The following is a 24,184-nucleotide window of genomic DNA, read 5'->3' on the forward strand; positions in this document are numbered from 1 at the left end:
TTTTATAATACAAAATTAATGTAAACAAACAATATTTTTAGGCGTTAAATAGACAGGACAAAAACATCTTATATTTCAAAAGAGATCTGTGCATTAGTGTGAATGCAGCTTATTACATCTGATGTCCATCATTAATAATCAAGCACTAAACATGAGAAAGAGAAAAATCCCTTTAAGGCTGAAAGCACTCTTTGTTTATTGTTTATAACATGTAACATGTGCGAGCTGGCTTTTTGACTTGTTTCGAGAGTTGAGTTGGGCTCCAATTTAAAGAATTGTAAGCAACAGATATTTAGGTCTACAAAGAGAATCTTTCTCTGAATATCACTGTTAGAAATTAGCCACTTGTGCAGTCTTTGTCAGTCTTTTTCTGGTAAAAAAGATCCACAGTATTGCTTTTCTAGGAAACTTCTACAAATAATAGTAATCATACACTCACCTAAAGGATTATTAGGAACAACTGTTCAATTTCTAATTAATGCAATTATCTAATCATCCAATCACATGGCAGTTGCTTCAATGCATTTAGGGGTGTGGTCCTGGTCAAGACAATCTCCTGAACTCCACACTGAATGTCAGAATGGGAAAGAAAGGGGATTTAAGCAATTTTGAGCGTGGCATGGTTGTTGCTGCCAGACGGGTCTGAGTATTTCACAATCTGCTCAGTTACTGGGATTTTCACGCACAACCATTTCTAGGGTTTACAAAGAATGGTGTGAAAAGGGAAAAGCATCCAGTATGCGGCAGTCCTGTGGAGAAAATGCCTTGTTGATGCTAGAGGTCAGAGGAGAATGGGCCGACTGATTCAAGCTGATAGAAGAGCAACTTTGACTGAAATAACCACTCGTTACAACCGAGGTAAGCAGCAAAGCATTTGTGAAGCCACAACACACACAACCTTGAGGCGGATGGGCTACAACAGCAGAAGACCCCACCGGGTACCACTCATCTCCACTACAAATAGGACAAAGAGGCTACAATTTGCACAAGCTCACCAAAATTGGACAGTTGAAGACTGGAAAAATGTTGCCTGGTCGGATGAGTCTCGATTTCTGTTGAGACATTCAGATGGTAGAGTCAGAATTTGGCGTAAACAGAATGAGAACATGGATCCATCATGCCTTGTTACCACTGTGCAGGCTGGTGGTGGTGGTGTAATGGTGTGGGGGATGTTTTCTGGGACACTTTAGGCACTTAGTGCCAATTGGGCATTGTTTAAATGCCACGGCCTACCTGAGCATTGTTTCTGACCATGTCCATCCCTTTATGACCACCATGTCCCCATCCTCTGATGGCTACTTCCAGCAGGATAATGCACCGTCACAAAGCTCCAATCATTTCAAATTGGTTTCTTGAACATGACAATGAGTTCACTGGACTAAAATGGCCCCCACAGTCACCAGATCTCAACCCAATAGAGCATCTTTGGGATGTGGTGGAACGGGAGCTTCGTGCCCTGGATGTGCATCCCACAAATCTCCATCAACTGCAAGATGCTCTCCTATCAATATGGGCCAACATTTCTAAAGAATGCTTTCAGCACCTTGTGGAATCAATGCCACGTAGAATTAAGGCAGTTCTGAAGGCGAAAGGGGGTCAAACACAGTATTAGTGGGTGTTCCTAATAATCCTTTAGGTGAGTGTATAAAGTATATATTTAGTGAACATTTTGTCCTCAAAGTTGATGTGTTAGAAGCAGGAAAAATGGGCAAGCGTAAGGATTTGAGCGAGTTTGACAAGGGCCAGATTGTGACGGCTAGACGACTGGGTCAGAGCATTTCCAAAACTGCAGCTCTTGTGGGGTGTTCCCGGTCTGCAGGGGTCAGTCTCTATCAAAAGTGCTCAAGGAAGGAACAGTGGAGAACCGGCCACAGGGTCATGGAGGACCAGTGGAGAACCGGCCACAGGGTCATGAAGGACCAGTGGAGAACCGGCCACAGGGTCATGGAGGACCAGTGGAGAACTGGCCACAGGGTCATGAAGGACCAGTGGAGAACCGGCCACAGGGTCATGAGGGACCAGTGGAGAACTGGCCACAGGGTCATGAAGGACCAGTGGAGAACCGGCCACAGGGTCATGAGGGACCAGTGGAGAACTGGCCACAGGGTCATGAAGGACCAGCGGAGAACCGGCCACAGGGTCATGAAGGACCAGTGGAGAACCGGCCACAGGGTCATGGAGGACCAGTGGAGAACCGGCCACAGGGTCATGAAGGACCAGTGGAGAACCGGCCACAGGGTCATGAGGGACCAGTGGAGAACCGGCCACAGGGTCATGAAGGACCAGTGGAGAACCGGCCACAGGGTCATGAAGGACCAGTGGAGAACCGGCAACAGGGTCATGAAGGACCAGTGGAGAACCGGCCACAGGGTCATGAAGGACCAGTGGAGAACCGGCCACAGGGTCATGAAGGACCAGTGGAGAACCGGCCACAGGGTCATGAAGGACCAGTGGAGAACCGGCCACAGGGTCATGAGGGACCAGTGGAGAACTGGCCACAGGGTCATGAAGGACCAGTGGAGAACCGGCCACAGGGTCATGGAGGACCAGTGGAGAACTGGCCACAGGGTCATGAAGGACCAGTGGAGAACCGGCCACAGGGTCATGAGGGACCAGTGGAGAACTGGCCACAGGGTCATGAAGGACCAGTGGAGAACCGGCCACAGGGTCATGAGGGACCAGTGGAGAACTGGCCACAGGGTCATGAAGGACCAGCGGAGAACCGGCCACAGGGTCATGAAGGACCAGTGGAGAACCGGCCACAGGGTCATGGAGGACCAGTGGAGAACCGGCCACAGGGTCATGAAGGACCAGTGGAGAACCGGCCACAGGGTCATGAGGGACCAGTGGAGAACCGGCCACAGGGTCATGGAGGACCAGTGGAGAACCGGCCACAGGGTCATGGAGGACCAGTGGAGAACCGGCCACAGGGTCATGAGGGACCAGTGGAGAACCGGCCACAGGGTCATGAAGGACCAATGGAGAACCGGCCACAGGGTCATGGAGGACCAGTGGAGAACCGGCCACAGGGTCATGGAGGACCAGTGGAGAACCGGCCACAGGGTCATGGAGGACCAGTGGAGAACCGGCCACAGGGTCATGAGGGACCAGTGGAGAACCAGCCACAGGGTCATGAAGGACCAGTGGAGAACCGGCCACAGGGTCATAAAGGACCAGTGGAGAACCGGCCACAGGGTCATGAAGGACCAGTGGAGAACCGGCCACAGGGTCATGAAGGACCAGTGGAGAACCGGCCACAGGGTCATGAAGGACCAGTGGAGAACCGGCCACAGGGTCATGAAGGACCAGTGGAGAACCGGCCACAGGGTCATGAAGGAACAGTGGAGAACCGGCCACAGGGTCATGGGCGGCCGAGGCTCATTGATGCCCGTGTGGTCGATCAAACAGACGAGCTACTGGAGCTCAAACTGCTCAAGAAGTTAATGCTGGTTCTGATAGAAAGGGGTCAGAATACACAGAGCATCTCACTTTGTTGTGTATGGGGCGGCACAGCCGCTGACCAGTGCCCATGCTGACCCCTGACCCCGCCCAAAGCACCAACAGTGGCCCGTGAGCATCAGAACTGGACCACGGAGCAATGGAAGAAGGTCTGATGATCACGTGTTCTTCTACATCTCGTGGATGGCCGGGTGTGTGTGTGGCTTACCTGGGGAACACATGGCATCAGGTGCACTATGGGAAGAAGGCGTGGCGGCGGAGGCAGTGATGCTTTGGGCAATGTTCTGCTGGGAAACCTTGGGTCCTCCATCATGTGGATGTTCCTTTGACACGTCCCACCTACCTAAGCATTGTTGAGCCCATGTCCAGCCTTTCATGGAGACGGTTTTCCCTGTGGCTGTGGCTCTTTCAGCAGATAATGCGCCGCCACAAAGCACAAATGCTTCAGGAATGGTTTGAGAAGCTTGAATTTGAGGCGTTGACTCTGCCTCCAAATTCCCCAGATCTCAATCCAATCGAGCATCTGCGGGATGAGCTGAACAAGTCCGATCCATCCCCACCTCGCAATTACAGGACTTAAAGGATCTGCTGCTAACATCTTGGTGTCAGATACCACAGCACACCTTCAGGGGTCTAGAGGAGTCCATGCCTCGACAGGTCAGCAAAAGGGGGACCAATGCGATATTAGGATCTGATCGGTGTATATGTGAATGTAATTGGTTCATAAAGCATATACACATTAGCTATACTCCGTATTAAAAGTGGCAAAAGGGCAGTTTGGCTTGAATGTTTCTGTGCACGTTGACTTTGAACTCCCGCCTGCTGGGGTTTAATTAAGCATCTGATATATACAGAGCTGTGGTGCGTTGAGCCCAGTAGCAGTTGGTTTTCTGCGTGGATGAGGTGTGTGGAGCAGCTGGTATGATACAGGTAGTCTGGTGTTTCATCTCTACAGCCTAAAGGAGTCTGTTCTGGAGACTTCTCTCTCTCTCTCTCTATCTGACTCTCTGTCTGTCATCCTTCCATCTGTCGTCCTCTCTTTCTGGCTGCATGCGAAAACTTAGGCATCTGATTTGTTGCCTCGCTGCCTTACCAGACAGTGGCTTTGTAGGCACACAAGGTACCAAACAAAACTGATTTTGGACACACTTCCGAGCCACTTTAAAAATCTACAGCAAAATAGAGAGCTTTGGTGATAACTAAGCAAAATCTTGTATTACTGCAATAGCAATTTCTCGCAAGAAATGACATCAGAAGTGGAAAATGTTAGCTAGACATACATTTACACACAAACTGACCACCAACTGCAACTTTCAGACACTATCTTTATTTTTTAAGCTCAACTGTAACAGAATGGAAAGCACAGGATTGTGGGATATCAGCTAAGGTTACACCTATGCTGCCTTCACAATCCATCAGATGAAGAGAGACAGGAAGTGCAGCTGTCAGCAGACAGGAAATGAAGCTAACATTGGATTGGGACGTGCCTTGATGCCTTCCTACTTTGAATGCATCATCTGAAGGCAGCATTTTTCCAAAATTGTTACCAAAATGTTTATTGTAAGACATAAAATAAAGGAAAGGTCTAGTTAAAAATAAGCATGCCAAGTTTTCCACTTCTTTTTCACTAGATGATCACAAGAGCGATTTATTTGATCAAATATTCAGTAAAAACTGTAATATTGTGAAACATTTTTACAATTTAAATCTATTTTAAAATGCTAATTATTCCTGGTATGGTATTTTCGGTCCTCAAGTAACATTTATTATTACGTTTCTGTTAAAGGAACACTCCACCGTTTTTAGAAATAGGGCTTATTCAACTTCTTTCCTACATTTAGATATGTGGGCAAATGCATTTTTGTCTCAGTGCATGCATTGTTTTAGTTTGGCAGGTAACTAGCTTAGCTTAGCATAATGAATGGAATCCTATGTTGCCAGCTAGCATGTCCCGAGTAAAAGTGATCCAAATCAAAAAAATAATTTCGGATTACTTTTACTCGGGACATGCTAGCTGGCAACATAGGATTCCATTCATTATACTAAGTTAAGCTAGCAGCGAGCCAAACTAAAACAATGCATGCACTGAGTCAAGTCAAGTCAAGTCAACTTTATTTATATAGCGCTTTTAACAATGTAGATTGTTTCAAAGCAGCTTTACAGTGTTAAACAGGAAAATAATGCAGCATAATTTTATTCAGCTGTATAGCCATTCTGGAAAAATTTCAAGTATCATACAGTGACAGTGTGGGCTTTAGATCAATAATTTGATCAGTAATTTGGTTTAAATGGTTAATTTAGTTTATTATTTAGATGTATTTCGATGTTCAGTTGAAAAATTGAGTGTCCCCAACTGAGCACGCCAAGCCAGAGGCAACAGTGGCAAAGAAACCAAAACCCCATCAGGTGACCTAATGGAGAAAAATAAACCTTGGGAGAAACCAGGCTCAGTCGGGGGGCCAGTTCTCCTCTGGCCAATTAACAAACAGCGTATGATTATTATTATTATTCTTGCAGCTTTACAGCTCGGAGGTCATAATAGATCAGAATATTCGAGGGACCGGGGGCAACATGCTGGAGACGGGTTTATTGAGGATGATGTTGATTAAATAATTATTAAAGTGCAATATTTGAATGATCGGAGGCAACACGCTGGAGACGGGTTTATTGAGGATGACATATCGATTTAAGTATTATTTAATTGTAATACTCGAACAATCTGAGTCAACACGGGACAAAAATGCATTTGCCCACATATCTAAATGAAGGAAAGAAGTTGAATAAGCCCTATTTCTAAAAACAGTGGAATGTTCCTTTAAATTACTATAATATGTTTATATTAAATGTCACTTTTGATCAATTTTATGCATCCTCGCTGAATAAAAGTAAAAAAAAAATCCATATTTGTGATGTTGCATAACAAATAGTTTAATCCATTCATTGTAAGTTGCAAAATAGGACAGATTTTATAATAATACAAAATCATCATTGTGAATATATTGCCAAATATTCAATATATCTCCTGGCTCTAGTGCTGCCTCAAAATGTAGAGACATTCATTACTGCTCTCTCCTCCTGCCCACACCCCTTTAGTCATGTTCCCTGAGCCCATTCCTCTGTCATTCTCTCTTTTTTGTCTCTCCGACTGTTCGCCTCCAGTTCTGTCCTCCCACTCTCTCTCTCTCTCTCTCTGTCTTTCCTCCCCACCATCATTCCCTCCCGCTTTACTTCTCATGGCTCTCAGTGTGTTCAGTGACTCCTCCATCTGTTCATCTTTTCCTCTTCCTCTTCCGCTCTCTCTCTTCTGCTTCAGTGGACACTTACAGCCACGTGGTTCTGCTGTGTAGTTCACCGGGCGGCCAATACTCCATCACCATAGCCGGAGAACACGGGAATGAGCCAGGGTGTCTTAAAAAACGTTTGCTGACTAATCACACCTTTCATCCTCTCTTGAGTAAATGGCCTCCCACAAAAAAGCCCCACGGTACAGTGATCATATCAGATGGAAATGCTTTAGTATGATGTATTTTGGAGATTGAATGACTCCCATGTTTATATATTTAAGGGTTCTCTTCCTGTCAGGATTTATTTGAGAATGCTTTTTTAATTCCAGGATCCATATTGAGTCTGAATTGTGGTAGACAGGGTGCAGAATTGAACTTGAATTTGAATTTTAAGTAGAATTAAAATGGAGCAGCTGTACAGTCAGTAGTTTGTAATAAAACATGTATGACTGTTTGAATGTTTTATCTTGTAATCTCCCTGCTTTCACTTTCACAGAATACATTATGGCTGATTGATAATTGATCCAAATACCTAAAGAGAAACCTACCATCTTATTATTAAAGTGATAGTTCTTTACTCACAATCATGTTTTTCCGAACCTGTATAACAGGGGTTTTCAATTCCAGTTCCAAGAGGTCCAGTCTCTATATTTCCTTCCCAGTGGAGGTCCGAATAATACTTTTTCGGAACAGTTAGGGGAGCGCGGGGCACAACCTAATGCGGGGTTAGTTTTGACGCGCATGTTTTAACCCTTTCCACACATGCCAGAATGACGAAACTTAGTATACTAGTTGCCATATCAACATTATTTAGAGAAAAAATAGCGGCAAAATAAAAACAATCTCTGGAAGATATCACTGAACATGTATTTAACCATAGCAAAAGTACATTTCTTACTTAAGTTTAGTTTTCATCTCTGTTTTTTGTGTTTATTTAAAATAAGACAAATCGGATATTATTGTAATCTTCTATCTGTTATTTAACAGTTGATGGTTCTTTAATGCTGATCTAACAGCAGAAGACACGAGCCGTGGTTTACATCCCAGTTGTGCAGATGGGGTGTGTGTTAACACTGCGTTACAATTAGAAATATGCCATTATATTCTATACTTTTATTAATTCTTTTGAGAAACCATGAGAAAAGGCTGAATAATGACTGAGAGTTAATGTTCAGAAATTATTAATTATTATTATGTTTTGAACTCTGCTGTATAGCTGTATTTAGCGATGTGTTTGTAGTCAAACTCAGAAATGAGTATATTTTGAATTATTAAAAAATGCCATTATTTTATTTTAAAAAGTTAATAATTGTATTTTTTTTTTTTGTCTTCCCTTGCCATCAATAAATAATTTTCCAAATCATAACATTGTTTATTATGAAATACTCTTAATATGCTGATTAATAATGCTAAATGTATGGGGAAAAAACTAAACGTCGAAAGGCGCTACACGTTAAAGGATTAGTTCACATCAAAATGAAAATGTCCTGATATTTTGGAACCCACCGACTTTTGTTGAAAACTGTTTTTGAAAGATCCTTGAAAATATTGTCTTTTGTGTCCGGCAGAGGAAATAAAGTTATACAACAGCGATATTCAAATGGCGGACTGTGGTCAGGTTCCGGACCCCGGCTTGTTTCCATCCGAACCGCGGGACATAATTGCGGCATTTTACCGTTTTACAGACTAAAGTGAGCAGCAAACAACAGAGCGGTTCACACCACAAGCGCTCAGGGTCGTTTCCGGTAATGATCTTTTGCCACTGTATCCTCTACTATTCTTATCTAGAGCAAAACACGCTTTATTCAAGCCCTTTCCACTCCGTGTGTGTTGCTTCTCTCTCCTGCTAAAGACATAAAGCACCACATTAAGAGCTGCAGATGATGCAATTATTTTAACAACAGCAGCAGGAACCACCGAATACTTTTGAATACCGCTGTTGTATAACTTTATTTCCTCTGCCGAACAAAAAAGACGATATTTTTGTACATACAACAAAAGTCAGTGGGTTCCAAAACAGCACTGGACTCAATGACTTTCAATGTGTGGACAAAGAAATACCCCAAATACATTTTCTTTTGTGTTCTGCAGATAATTCAATATGACATGAAGTAAAACATAAAACATTTTGGGTGACCTATTCCTTTAAAGTCACTACAAGTATATGACAAAAAGTAAGGAATAATGAAAAAAGGGGACACAGTCCCTTCCCTTAGATCAGAGTTTTTAGCGTTTGGCTACAAGCCCTGTGTTAAAGGTTAGCGTGGGGATTTGAGCATCACGGCAGGTGTCAAAGTAAAGAGAAATAATTGGATTGAGCTTGAACCCAGTTTAAGTTAACTAGATTATACAGATACTACAGGAACAAGAAAAGCGAGACCTTCCCCCCAACGACGACCCAGTGGGCGACATTTGTGTGGTGGTGAAGTGGCTGCGCTTTTGACAGGATTTGTTTCTCATACTCTTCTACAGTACAGTATGTTTTTCTCCTTTCTTTTTTCCCTCTCTCTCCCTTTCTCCTGTGCTCCAGCTGCCTACATTATTATTTGTGGTGATGTTGCGTAACTTTGTTGGCTGTTGGCCTGAGAGCCATGCTCGAGCTCTGCAGGGGTCAGGAGAAAGTGGAATGGGGATAGAGAGAGAATTAGAGCGAGAAAGCCAATAAACGAGTGTGTGTGGCCAAGAGATCCAGGTAATAAACCCTTTGTGCTTTGAAGCACCTTCAGTACAGTATATTACAGTTTCATGGGCTCATACCCCATGGTGGCCTGGCTGATGTTATATAATGACGTGTTGGATGCACTTAGTCAAAGTCCCTTTAGGGCAGGCCAGTGTATGTTTGAGTCCAACAGGGTAATGCTATTTTCGATAGGCTAGGAACTGGGAAAAACCTGTTCGTGATGATTATATTTCAATAATGCACACTATATTGCCAAAAGTATTGGGCCGCCCCTTCAAATCAATGAGTTCAGGTGTTCAATCACTTCATGGCCACAGGTGTATAAATCAAGCTCTAGGCCTGCAGACGCTTCTACACACATCCGTGAGAGAATGGGCCGCTCTCAGGAGTGTGTGTGTGTGTGTGTGTGTGTGTGTGTTCGCTTCTACACACATTAGTGAGAGAATGGGCCGCTCTCAGGAGCTCAGAGAACTCAAGCGTGGGGCCGTGATCGGTGGACACCTGTGCAATAAGTCCAAATATTATAATAAATATTCCACGCTCAACTGTTAGTGGTGTTATTACAAAGTGGAAGCGATTGGGAACAACAGCAACTCAGCCACAAAGAGCGGGGTCAGCGCATGCTGAGGGTCACAGAAGTCGCCAACTTTCTGCAGATCAAGAGCTCCAGACCTCCAAACTTCTGTGGCCTTCAGATGAGCTCAAGAACAGTGTGTAGAGCTTCAGGGAATGGGTTTCCATGGCCGAGCGGCTCATCCAAGCCTTATATCACCAAGTGCAATGCAAAGTGTGGGATGCAGTGGGGTAAAGCGCGCCGCCACTGGACTCTAGAGCAGTGGAGACGTGTTCTCTAGAGTGACCAATCACGCTTCTCTGTCTGGCAATCCCATGGACGAGTCTGGGTTTGGCGGTTGCCAGGAGAACGGGACTTGCCTGACTGCATTGTGCCAAGTGTAAAGTTTGGTGGAGGGGGGGATTATGGGGTGGGGTTGTTTTTCAGGGGTTGGCCCCTTAGTTCCAGTGAAAGGAACTCTTAATGCTTCACCAAGACATTTTGGACAATTTCATGCTCCCAACTTTGTGGGAACAGTTTGTGGACGGCCCCTTCCTGTCCCAGCATGCACCAGTGCACAAAGCATCGCTCCATAAAGACATGGATGAGCGAGTTTGGTGTGGAGGAACTTGAGTCCTGACCTCAACCCAATAGAACAGCTTTGGGATGAATTAAAGCGGAGACTGAGAGCCAGGCCTTCTCGTCCAACATCAGTGCCTGACCTCACAAATGCACTTCTAGAAGATTCCCCATAAACACACTCCTAAACCTTGAGGAAGAGTTAAAGCTGTTAGAGCTGCAAACTGTGGGCCGACTCCATATTAAACCCTACGGATTAAGAATAGGGTGGCATTAAAGTTCATGCACATGTAAAAGCAGGCGTCCCAAAACTTATATAGAGTATATAAAATAGTGTGCAACTCATAGCAAAAACCATAAATAATGTAATAAATAACTAATCAAAAATCAGCAACAGTGCTTATTTCAGTCAAATTAAATAGTAAAAACCATAAATAATCATATTAATAATAATATAGTAAAAAAAAAATATTGTTATTAATGCATAAATGTTTGATTTTATAATCAAGGCACCTAAAATAACACCTGGAAATAGCCAGTCAGTGAGATTGAGAGTGGTGTATTACTGCTCAGTATTCATCTTTAAGTGTGTTGACTGAAGCTAAGACACTAAACATGCTATGATGAGGTGGCGATTGTTTCCCTCCTCCAGTCTCATCAATGCCTCGCTCATATGCGATGGAGACAGTGGAGGGAGCACGTGAACAGCCACTATTGCAGGTATTCATCTCTCTAGACCACTTTCTCTTCATTGCCTTCCACGCTGCCACTTGACTGCTTGCCTTACTCATATAACGCTGCTAATTATAAGTAGCTGGATCCAATGAGCCTTTGTAGAGATCACTTCAAAGGAACCTTTGGAGAGATGGGGGACGGCACGCACTGGGTTTATTGAAAGAAGGAGCTTGTAATTAGGTTGGTGGCTGCTGCGTCTCATAAGAAGTGGACACAACAACCCTTTTTCTCTTCTGTTCTATCTCTCTGTGTCCATGAGGAGCGGCCAATTATAGCTTATTTATGGAAACAATCCGAGTGAGGATGAGGATAGTGCAGCACACACAGATAGGTAATGTCATTATAAACATCTGAATATGAAATTGTCGCGGTCAACGAAGCTGATTGAATAAATGGTAAAGATAAATGCATTCAGAAGGTCCTTTAAGGGCAAGTAGCTTTATCTCTGGACAGGCACAGTCTCAATTACATCCATAGCCCTGCAGACCGTCTGCTGCTTATTTTAATGATGTGGCTGATAGGCAAACGAGCACAGGTGCAGCAATAGGCCTCGCTTACCATCAACATATAATGTATTTTTAACCGGACCTGTCCTCTGCCTCCCGAAATCGAGTAGCAGAGTAGCTGTGAGATGTTTACACAAAGCAGCTGTTCTTCACATCTAAAGTGATGTGATGCTGCGGCTGCCAAGATCAGCTCGATTTCTGTAACTTCCATAAGGCTTCCAGGCTTCGAAGGGTCAGATTTCACTTAATGTTTGATATTTTATAACCACTGTCTGTGACCTACTTATACTTTAGATTTACACTGTCTAGAAAATACACGTTGGTATACGCTACTGTTCAAAAGTTTGGGGTCGGTAAGATTTTTTAATGTTTCTTGTGCTCACCCAGGTTGCAATCATTCTATCAGAAAACAGTCATTGTGAAATATAATTTATAATAACTATTTTGTATTTTAAACAGATTTTAGAAATACATTTAATGCATCAGTAATTCTTTACAATAAGGTCTCATTTGTTAACATTAGTTCATGTATTAATTAACCTTGAGCAATACATTTGTTACAATATTTATGAATCTTTGTTAATGCTAGTTAATAAAAATACAGTTCTTCATTTTTTTGTTCTTGTTAGTTCACAGCGCATTAACTCATGTTAACTAATACAGCTTTTCCTTTTAATAATGTATTAGGAACATTTTTCAAATAAGATTAATAAATGCTATCGAAGTATAGTTAATTCTAAGTTTATGTTAATTAAAGTAGTTAACTAATGAAACCTTATTGTAAAGTGTTACCAGCGCGACTATAACACAGCACTTTTTTACAAATGTGTGTAATAAAATCAATAATTCAGCCACAATGTAGAAAAAAAAAACAAGAGTGCAAAACAGACAAACACACTCACGTAAACACACTCACAGACACACACACAAACCACAATATTATACACACACAAATGAGCTGGTATGGCTGTGACAATATGGTAAAATTGAGCCAAAAGACTCAAATAAGAGGTTAAAATCAGATCAGACGCAGATTTATTAAGCTCTGATACAACATACCTGTTCATTTTTGATACATTTTTATTGAATTTTGATTTTATGTGTAACACAATGTTCTCCTCTCTTTGTAGTAAAATGAATGCAAAAACTGACACTTCAAATCAATAAATTGACAAAAAAGTAATCTTTGAGAATGTCTAAGTATAAATCCAAACCCATAACTTAATAAAAATAAGTATTTATGTCTAAAACACTAGAGAATTTATAAGCCACTTTATATAGAACTATCAGCACTATAATCTAGTGTTAACAACTTGCATAAGTTTACATTATAGCCACACAAATGTTGTTCAGGCAACGCATACCTTGATTATCTTCCCTCCATGTATATTTATAACAATCGAAATATAAAACACAACCCTGACTCTTTTCTTTTACATTTAAAAACAAATATTAAACACATTAATATGTGGTTCAGGCAATAAGTGTGCATATTTATGATTATCACTGTAATACAATGAAATATGACATAAAAGTCTCCCAGTCTCTTTTTGTTAAATGTCAGTTTATGTGTGATCAATAACAGCCATTAAAAAAGTATAAGAAACTATACAAGAAATAAAGCAAAAAATTCAGTCAAAGTCAGCGCTAGTCGGCTACAACGGTAAAGTTAAATAGCCTAAAAAATAAAGTTATGAAACTTCACTTTGCCCTCAGTCAAAACGATTTGGCAAGCAACACATTATAGATTCATTAGACCAAAGATCGCCGTTAGATCAGCACAAGATGCTTTAAACAACTACATTCTCACCTGATAAAGTCTTAAAACTACATTTTGTGACTAAATAACAGTAGTATTTTTTATTTACTCATCTGCTATTGACTTGCCATTAGTTTATCACCACTTGACAGCAGTAAGCTGGCTCCTGATTGGTTAACGCGGCGCGAACAGACGCCAAAGTTCAGATTTTTCAACTCGGGCGTCAGACGTGAATTCGTTTCAAAAGCGTGAATGCACAAAAGCACCAAATAAAATCGCGCAAGACGCCCTGAAAAAAAGTACATTCATAAGTTTTTCTTTTTTTACTCTGTCTCTATTTTAAATGGGGAAAAATAGCCATTAAAAAATCTATAAATATTGCATAGTATCATAAAATTCCCACAAAATTCTAAATAATAATCAAAAAATATTATTGAACAAAAATTTTACAATATAACATTTTAAGTCTTCAGTCACTTTTGACCGCGAAGAAGCCAAGTGTGACCCCTAAACGAAGAGGACCAGTAGCCTATATATAATCAATATGGACTGTTAGTGTGTTACTAATAAAATAAATCAGTTTTGTCTGTTAACTAATATGGCAGTTATTTGGTACATCCCTATGGAAATATAGCCTGGTCCTACCAGACTCTCGTACATTTCATTTTCAAATTTGTTCATTTGTTTGTTAACTTCCTTGAAGGCGGGAACTCTGTTGAAGTTTAAAACTATTGGATCTGCCATAACCAATCGCTAACGTTTGGTCATCTCAAACTAGCGCACAACATTAACATCATCGTTCTCAGCCACTCCCTCTGTTCGCTTTTTGGACCGGTGAAATTTGACCGGAGAAAACCAGAGAATATATATCGGAAAATGAAAATTGAGCGGAAGTATGTAGGAGGGCGGAGCCAAAATTTACTCTATTTAATTTGATGTAAGTGTGAACTCGTGAAACATATATGTGACCATGGACCACAAAACCAGTCATAAGGGTAAATTTTTGAAATTGAGATTTATAAATCATATGAAAGCGGAATAAATAAGCTTTCCATTGTTATGATAGGACAATATTTGAAAATCTGAAAATCAAAATATTAAGAAAATCTCCTTTCAAGTTGTCCAAATGAAGTCCGTAGCAATGGTAGCAAACTAATAATACATTTTTGATATCTTCATGGAACATGATCTTAATATCCTAATGATTTTTGGCATAAAAGAAATATACCACAATCCCAGACGACACACTGAAGGAAAATGAAAATTGAGCGGAAGTACGTAATGGAATAGCCTCACTTTTACCAATCCAGAGTTTTCCATGTGTTCTTATTCCATTAAAATGAGACTTCTACTTTTAGCTAATTAACATAATTTGGCTTCACTTGTATTTCACAAGTGTTGTACAACTGAAGTGAGACAACAGAAACACTTTATCTCAAATGAATGTTAACACAATTTGGTAATTCATTGCTATGAGCTGATTTAATGATTCAATTCAGTGTTAAAGTTAATTCGTTGCTTCTTGCCAAGTCTAATTATTTTGTTAATTTTGCTTGATTTTTTAGCCCCAGTTGTTAGCCAATCAACTCGCAGACCACTTGAAATCCTTCACGGACCACAGTTTAAGAGCCGTTGCTTTTGCTGATTTACAGATCACGGAAAAAGAATAAAAGAAACTCAATCGCCCTTGAAAGGTAGCATGCTCGAGTCTGATCTAGACATGTTTATCTAATATTTTCCTTCATTACCATATTTGATTCAGTTAGCGTAGCTGATTGGCTGTGCATTAGGTTTTCCTAGACAGAATGACTCTTTATGATCAGATGAGAAAACATCATGCTGTTACCTAAAAATGGCCCTCCATGCATATTCAGTAGCAGCATAGACTCCTGCGCTAATGAGTGTTGTCGAAATCCCTGTGGCCAAAACTACATCAATTCACCAGCAAATAGGGATTCGATTGTGGCTAGGAGAAGATGCGAAATCTCTTAGTGTTAAGACTTGTGCAAAGACTTTGTATGAACGTGTAATCAAGCCTTACTCTGCTTTATCGATTGGTTGTCTCAACTTAAGATCTGTGGATCAATGAAGAGGAAGCGGGATTCAGAGAAATGTTTGCGCTCCCTCTGCTGGACAGACAGCTAGTGATGATTGTATTGAAATTATATAACTTAAACCATTCTTAGATTCACTCGGCTGTACTCACTGACCCTCTTTTCTGCTCTGCAGTGGGGCGTCTCCTCATCGAATTCAGCTCCCAGATAACCCTGGAGCGGGTACAGAGAGAGAACCCTAATGTGACAGAAGGGGGGAAGTACACTCCTCCAGACTGCCGGCCAAAGCAAAAGGTGGCCATCATCATCCCATTCAGGCACAGAGACAACCACCTGAAATACTGGCTTCACTACCTGCACCCTGTCCTGCGCAGACAGAAGATCGACTATGGGATCTATATCATCAACCAGGTTAGTGTGTGCATGTGTGTTTGAGGACATCTTTTGACGTAGACCTGAATCCATATGACCCCTGTTGGAGAATCTGTTTTCGAACATGATTCCTGGTTTCTAGCTGGTGTAAGATGGTGCACAAAACAACCCAAAACTAATAGCCTAATATATTTTTAGATACAATAATCAACACTGAAATAACACATTGTATGCAAACATTTAACTTCACATAAGGCAGTTTTAGCATTAACTTCTAAGGGCGCTTTCACACCTACCTTCTTTGGTCCGGATTTTCTGACTTTTCAGTTTGGTCCGAATCAAAATTGCAGGTGTGAAACCTCCCCTGACAACGGTCTGGACCAAACAGACGAAATTTGGTCAGACGAAAAGAGGTTGTCTCGCTCCGGATCAAACTGAACAAAGGCTCGGTTCGTTTCTAGTGTGAAAGCATTTTCTGTATGGGTCGTACGTTCAGACCATTTACAGGAAGTTCCTGTTTATGTTTAAATATTATAATGTTATTTTTAAATTTCATCTAGGCTACATTGATTATGAAAAGTGAAAAGATGCGCAATCTGTCTGAAGACAGAAGGTCAGAAATGATTTTGAAAGAAATTTTGTATGGTTTAGCTTAGAAAGCCTTTCTTTAATGTGAATTTTGTTTTGTATAAATTGTATCTCAATTTTAATCAACGTTTCATCAGATAATTGCCTGAATTTAATAAATAAGAAGCAAATAGTCTAGCAGACAATAATCGCGGAAGCGATCACATGCTTCACACATAAACTGAAGTGCGTCTCAAATAAACCGAAGCTCAGCAGCAACTCGTCTCACAAACATGAGAAATATGTGTATATAAAGCTTGAAATGTCCACTTTTAAACGTAACGAAAAGAAAATAGTCAAGCAATGCGCTGTTCAATAGTGGCAACGATATGCGTCCGTTTATTCACTCTTGTCAAAGACGCTGACGTCAGACGCACGTCCGTTTACAAACCAATCAGTGTCCAGACGCCGCCCACACAGATGAAGACGAGTGGACACAAGTGTGTCATGTACAGTTCTTTAGTGCGCTCGCATAATTGCAATGTGAAACCAAACCAAAACTAACCGAGTGTATAAAATGTATCAAAACATGAACTTCGGTTCGGACCTTGGTGCGGACTTTCAGGTGTGAAAACGCCCTAAATCTAATTATAAAATTATGTTTTTTCTCCAATTCGTTGTTGAAATATAATAATTTATACACAGTGTGTGTCATTTTCATGATTTATTTAAACTCACATTAATAATCCAGACATCAGTGACAGGTTCAGTAGAATATAATGAATATAACGGCTAATATAGGTAATATATTTAGTGAAAGAGTTGATTTCTGTAGTGAACTGACAGCTGTGGACACTGAATGAGGTAAATGTGATGCTCATTGTTCTCAAGCTGTTTTATTGACGTCTTTCACCATTGAGACACTGATTGAGCGATTACACCACATATGATGCGTTTCAGTAAGTTGTAACGTATCCTCAACATACCTTCAGATGTTCATTCATGTTTATTCTTTGACTATGACGAGATGATCGCGTTCACTCATATACAGTGATCAGTCACGCCACATTAAAGAGCGTCAAAACGGCAATCGAATTTCATGATGAAATGGACAGAATATTTAATCTGTCCGTGTGGGAACTCGGATTGAAGTGTGTTCCGGACGTAAAACAAGCCGACTGTTAACTGTTAAAGACTGCATTTGATACACGTGCACCGTACCAGAATCCCTGTACCCAAACGGTTCGGTACGAATACGTGTACCGTTACACCCCTAGTTATTACCAAATCTAAGCTAGGCATTAGTTCATCCAAGCTGGCAATTTGATAACTGACCGACCAACTTTACCAACTTCAGGCCTTATGTTTCGATGTTATTGAATAACAAAATGGCGTAATTTCACACAAAAGTTTGTTTGATGTTTGTTTCGGGTGTTCGAAACCGCTTCCAAAAACGGACTTTCCAGAAAATGTTGCAAACGACCATTGATCGGTAATGATCACATCATATTCGTTTGTTTGGCACAAGTTTTTTATGGAGTTTCTGATGGAGTTTGATTTCCTTGCCACTGTCGCCTATGGTTTGCTTAGTTGGGGACACTTAATATTCAGCAATATTATTGATCTTCCATAATTGATGATCTTTACACAGTTCTTGAACCAAACTCAATCAACAATGAACTGATTTCAGCTGAATAATGACACTGTTGTCTCTTTTGCGCTGCTTTCCAGCAGAATGTTTGCACCACTGATCAATATTTTTCTGTTTATCTCTAAAGCTGCTTTGAAACTGTATTGACAATCTGTATCGTATAAAGCACTAAATAAAGGTGACTTGACTTGATTACGTAATACTGTTGATACGTAGATCCTTTTTTGAAATCTCCGTGGGTTAATTTCTTCTGTTCAGTCCACCCTGGTCAAATGTGAGTAAAATACATGAACACACTGGAGAGCTGCTTTATAGTTAAACTTGAATTTGTAATTCTAATTGCAATTGACACTGTGTTTTCATGTTTCATACTATAAAACTGCTTGCTTTAAAGCTATCTATTGTATAAATTGCTATATAATGACTTGACTGGAGTACTGAATAGCAGAGCTGGTGCGATATCAGATGCTTTCTTAACTGCTGTTTTCTCACCGCTGTCATTCTCATTGTTGTTGAGAGGCAAGCAGGTAGCATTGGGATGTATAGTGGGATGTGGTATTTCAAACTTCTTTTTACCTCCAAGCAAAGAACGAAACAATCTTTACCATGAGTACATCATGGCCTTTAAGTTGTTAGTTGGTTTGTTGATGATCAGCTTTGGCCAGCTAGTGACCAACTAGAAACCGGTGACCCCCATAAGCACAAAACACAAACACCATCTAAATCTGGATTTTCCAGTAGGAATGCCAGAGTTTGTTCATTTGGTTGGTGTGAATGCTATTTTCGCATCAACAAACCACAAAGCATTAGCAAATAGTTATTCTACATTCAAAGACACGAAGATCACCTTCTTCTCTGGAGTATCATCTAGCTTCAATGGTAAACAGCTACTTCTATAAGGTCTACTCAATGTGCTACTCACATTGATGAAAAGCCAAATATCAAAACCTCTATTATATGGGATGCTGTTAAAGTTAGCTAAAAAAGTGTAATGGGTAACAGCAGGGCTCAACATTAAAAAAAAATCCCACTGGCCCCTGGGGCCAGTAGATCAGAGTTTTGCTGGCCCTTTCTATATTTTTATTGGCCCTGAAATAAATATAAGGAAAACTTTTCCATTAAGCTGTATGTATTGTATACATTAGGATTAATCAATACAGCAAATGGAGTACATGAATTAAGAGCTAGAGAGCCCCTGGAGACATGCAAAAATAACCAAATTGTCATTGTAACTATTAATTTTTTATTGCAGTATATATATTTTTGTCCAACCAACAGTCGTATTCAATTATATTCAAGTTATTGTTATATATGACAAAGAAAAGCATCAGAAAAATAAATATAAACATTTATATAAAGTATTTAAAAACTGTAGCAAACAAAAAAAAAAAAAAGAAAAAAAAAAAAATATATATATAACAAAAGATGAACAATTAACAAAGATACACATTATACAAGATATTTTTGGCTTCATTTAGCCGTAGTCACGTGACATAGTTGTTTTGAATCACACTTCGGATCGTTCGACTCGAAATATCTGCGCTTCCGATCGCGCAAAGCTTCGGAACTACAGTTTTGCGTCAGCCATTCCTGACGTGCACATGAAACCGAAAGTATAATTTACTCGTCTCGTCTCGGTCTGTTTCGGAGCGCGCGCGCTGCCTTTGGAATGACACCTAAATTCACTCATGACACAAGTCAAGCACTCGCACTTTGGATCTATCATTTATGAGCAAAGTTACGGTGATATATTAGCTAGCTAGTTGAGTAACTTACCTTCGACATGCTACATTAGTGAGGTAACGTACTGAGAGCCAACGTCTTCGCCATTCTTCTTGAGAAGAGCGACCGTTCTCTTGTAGGCAGTAAAGGGGAGCTCACTCTTCACGATATGGTAAGCAGTGTTTATTAGCCTCGTAGTTATTTGCCATTTTAATACGTAATAAAAAAAATTAAAGTAACATTGACACTCTTCACGCCACTGGGTGTGACATTTGTTTTGCCTTTGCGGATGGCCAATCAACTAGCCCGACATACTCTTTTACTGGCCCCGGGCCATCGGGCCATTGCTTATGTCGAGCCCTGGGTAACAGGGAGACAAGAGGCTGTTGTTATTGAATGGAAGTCAATGGAGGAGGTACTTTAATGGGATAGTTCATCACTTACTCAGCCTCATGATTTTCCAAACCTGTATGAGTTTCTTTGTTCTGTTGAACACAACAGAAGATATGTTGAAGAATGTTGGTACCCAGACGGTAGCCATTGAGCATTTTTTCCTGCTATGGAAGTCAATGGCTACCGTCAACTGTCTGGTTACCAACATTCTTCAAAATACCTTCTTTTGTGTTCAACAGCAGAAAGAAACTCACACAGGTTTGGGTAAGTGATGACAGAATTTAAATTGTTGGGTGAACTATCCCTTTAAGGCCAATTCACACGGTTAGACGGTAACCAACACGGACAATCACCAGATTACAGTACCTCACTTCTCAGACACTCCATGACCCGAAAACAAGTGCCGACTAATGCCAACAGATGCCAACACTGATCCGACAAAACCCCAAAAAATGTCTGTTGCCGTTGGTCAAGGTCTGTCGGTGCAGTGTAACTTGGCCTTTAGAATGCTAAATAAACTGCTTTTGTGCAGAGTTAGCTAATTAACATATTGACTTGTTTGTGAATCTTCAACAGATTTGATATCAGATATTCGTTTTGTTTGTTTTTATGGACTCATATATGGTTATATATTATATATATTTGCTTATTAAAGGTGCAGTGCGTAGTATTTATGAGGTCCTATTGATAGAAATGCAATATAATATACATAACTATGTTTTCAGGGGAGTATAAAGACCTTACATAATGAACCGTTATGTTTTTATTACCTTAGAATGAGCCGTTTCTATCTACACACACGGCGGGTCCCTTACAGGGAAGCCGCCATTTTGTGCCGTCATGTTTCTACAGTGGCCCTAAATGGACAAACTTCTCTACAGAGCGCTAACTACTCTCTATTAGGGATGTGACGGTGAGGAAATTTTCCCACCGGTTAATTGATGTGTGACAACACCGGTAATACCGGTATCACCGGCGGAGGCTTTTAAATCTAAAGTAACATGCACACGACCGCTCTGAACTGAAAACGCGCCAGTGCGCGCACACCGTGAATGAAAGCTCGACTGTAAATGCGCGCTCTGTGAGGCCATGGGTGCGTCTCAATCAGTTCCCTAGTTCAGTAGTCAGGGCACTGATCAAGCATTGATCAGTCTATGATTGAGATGCACGCCATGAATGAATAACAGTTCGTCCCCTTGTTTATACTCGACGCGCCCGCACGAGCGCGAGGGTGCGCGCGGCAAAAAATAAATGCGCGGAGCGCGGAGGCTCGCACTGCGGAGCCAGGCGAAAGTAAACAATGCGCGCTCTGTGCGGCCGTGCACATTTTACTTTCAGTTTTGAATTAGCGCCAATTCGGCTGCGGGTTGCTTGAATTGTGGGTTCATTAGCCTATTATTTTTAATGAAAAACACAACAACAAAACAAATGACAAACTCCCTTAAATAGGCGCTTTTACGTTTCGCTTTGAAACCAAATCTTCCGCGATCATAGTCAGCTCCTCACTCTTAAATCTGATGAATGACTCCTGTCGCTGCCGAGACTCACGGTCGGATCCTGCTTTATTAAGCAGATATGTTCAGTTTTTATTTGTATTGTCTGTTCTCTAACTGAACTAAATTATTTTATTACTATAAAAAAATCAAAAAGACGGTGGGCGGTGCCACGGTGGGCAAATGATGTAACCGGTGTTGAGTCTGGACACCGGTAACACCGGCAACACCGACTATCGTAGCAAGCCTACTCTCTATTGTCTCAAACGACAACATTTTTGTTCTGTGTCGGCCACCGTAGCTTCTCTATGTGCTCCGAAAGGGAGGGGTGAGCGGTAGACGGTTGCAATTCACAACCTCACCACTAGATGCTGCTAAAATGCACACACTGCACCTTTAATATTTATTCAATGGTGCAGACATGGCCGTTGATATCTCCTCCAACATCTGGAAAAATATTACAAGAAAAGAGATCTGTGGGGGTAGGGGAAGATGGTTAGGATTGAGCTCTGATTTGGCCCTAGCTATCGAACCATTTGTGAAAACAGCTGGAAGCAAGGCTTCTCTTCCGCCCCCTCTTTCATCAGTCTGTTGTTCTGTGTGTGGAGTGACCCTGGAGGGGCGGCAGAGATGTTCAAGGCCATGAGAAATCATTAGCCTGCTTGCCACATTGTTGTCTGCCTAGGTCTGTTGTTTGGGTTAATGAGTGCGTTCAAAAGTTTGCAGCTATCCATCTTTAAAGTTTGCAGAGTAATGACGTGACCTGTCGAGCGCTGAGAGATCTATCGGTGGAGTAACAAATAAGGGCGCAAATGGATGGAGCATCAGCTGAACTCATGGGCTAAGGTTACCTTCCCTTTCTTAGAGCCATCGCATCACTATATGCAGGTCAAATATATGACGGATTGATTTTCATCAGCACATTATGACCTTATTTATCTCCAAGATTTAAAACCATTGAACAGGAACATAAAACTAGTCAGTTTCTTTTTTTGCAGTCTTTAGTTTCCATGTGACAGCTGGAATTGTTTTAAAATGCCTTCCTCAGGCTCAGCCTCAGCCTCGCAATCACAGATAACTGCAGACTAAATAGTTTTGTCAATTGATTACACATTTTATTCTTTTTAATTACTGGATATGCTGATTAGTTCATTTAATTAATCATGATTAACAGCGTAAATCAGTATTTTCTGAGAAAAGACCTCAGTGGATGATAATGTGAAATAAGTAAATGATGATGAGTATAGCGGAAAAGTCATAAACGGTTGAAGTCAACTGTACTGTAAGTTTATCACTGTTTATCGCGGCAGGTTTTGGACGATTTGGCCATCGAGGAGAGTTGAAATCAGGTCAACTTTATGGTAATGAGCTATGATGCGGTTTGGCGGCAACCAATGGGAATGTAGAAGTGCTCCGCTTTAGAGGATCCCAGAGAACGCAGTCCTGTAAACTTTGGTTCCCACCACATTAGTTCCCAAACAAAATGGAGGAGAGGTTGATCACTGCTGAGGCGGGTTTAATAAGAAGGCGCGCAACACTTTTTATTGGCAACACTTTTTGCGCTAGAACCACTGATATATATAAATGACTGGATTGCTCATGACGTCATATAAAGTGAAGCCGCCGCACCGCCATGTTGGTATTCCCTAGTCAGCTCATGTGTTCTATTGAATGAATAGGACATTATATGATATTACTGAGAAAACATTGCCTAAGGAAACACTGTTTTTATATCTGAAGTCTCCCTGTACATTATTACAACACAAACCTGTCCTGTTTATAGTCAGGAATTTCCCCAGCTGATTAAAAAGTTACGTTCATATTCATTACAGTAGTGAACATCATCTTGACGTGCGGACGAGGCACTTCAGCGTGTGTATTACAACTGTCAAAGCGCGCATTTTGAAATCGTAATAAAGATGTATGCCTTGTAACCTGAAATCGCCTTGTACTGTTGTGTTTATGCATTTATGTATTTATGTTGTACTGTAGAATTGTTTTTATTCATACAGAAGGCTAACTGCAAATGTTGTTTCAACAATGATTTCGCATTTTGAAGCAGTTCATTATTTAAATGATGATTAAATAAATATGTAATTCAACAACATTGGCATACAAAACACTTATATTAAATACTTATGCGCATATAACACTTGGAATATATGGAAACTGTAACGGCACAAATTTGCGCTGTCTTTAAGAGTCTGAAATAGACGTTGCTCAATCAGGAAATAAAATACACACATCATAACACGGACTACTTTATTTCCGAGATGATGCATGGCAAACTTTGAATTGTAATACAATATAGTGCAATATAGAGGCTTGTATTAATATTGTATAAGCTATTCAATTTCTGCAGCTAAACACAGATATA

The 24,184-nt window shown here is 40.9% G+C and overlaps 1 protein-coding gene across 1 annotated transcript in view; it reads left to right on the forward strand.

Annotated features, from left to right (window-relative positions):
- The window catches only part of b4galt2 (UDP-Gal:betaGlcNAc beta 1,4- galactosyltransferase, polypeptide 2), a gene marked incomplete at its 3' end in the record, with an annotated part of 245,240 nt that overhangs the window by 102,138 nt on the left and 118,918 nt on the right, over positions 1-24,184 (forward strand). The window contains exon 3 of the mRNA XM_079818440.1: positions 15,785-16,020. Coding sequence (XP_079674566.1) covers positions 15,785-16,020 — 236 coding nt within the window. The remainder of the gene's footprint in view (positions 1-15,784; positions 16,021-24,184) is intronic.

The sequence above is a fragment of the Gobio gobio genome (genome assembly GCF_949357685.1).
Source record: "Gobio gobio genome assembly, chromosome: 6".
Classification (NCBI taxonomy): domain Eukaryota; kingdom Metazoa; phylum Chordata; class Actinopteri; order Cypriniformes; family Gobionidae; genus Gobio; species Gobio gobio.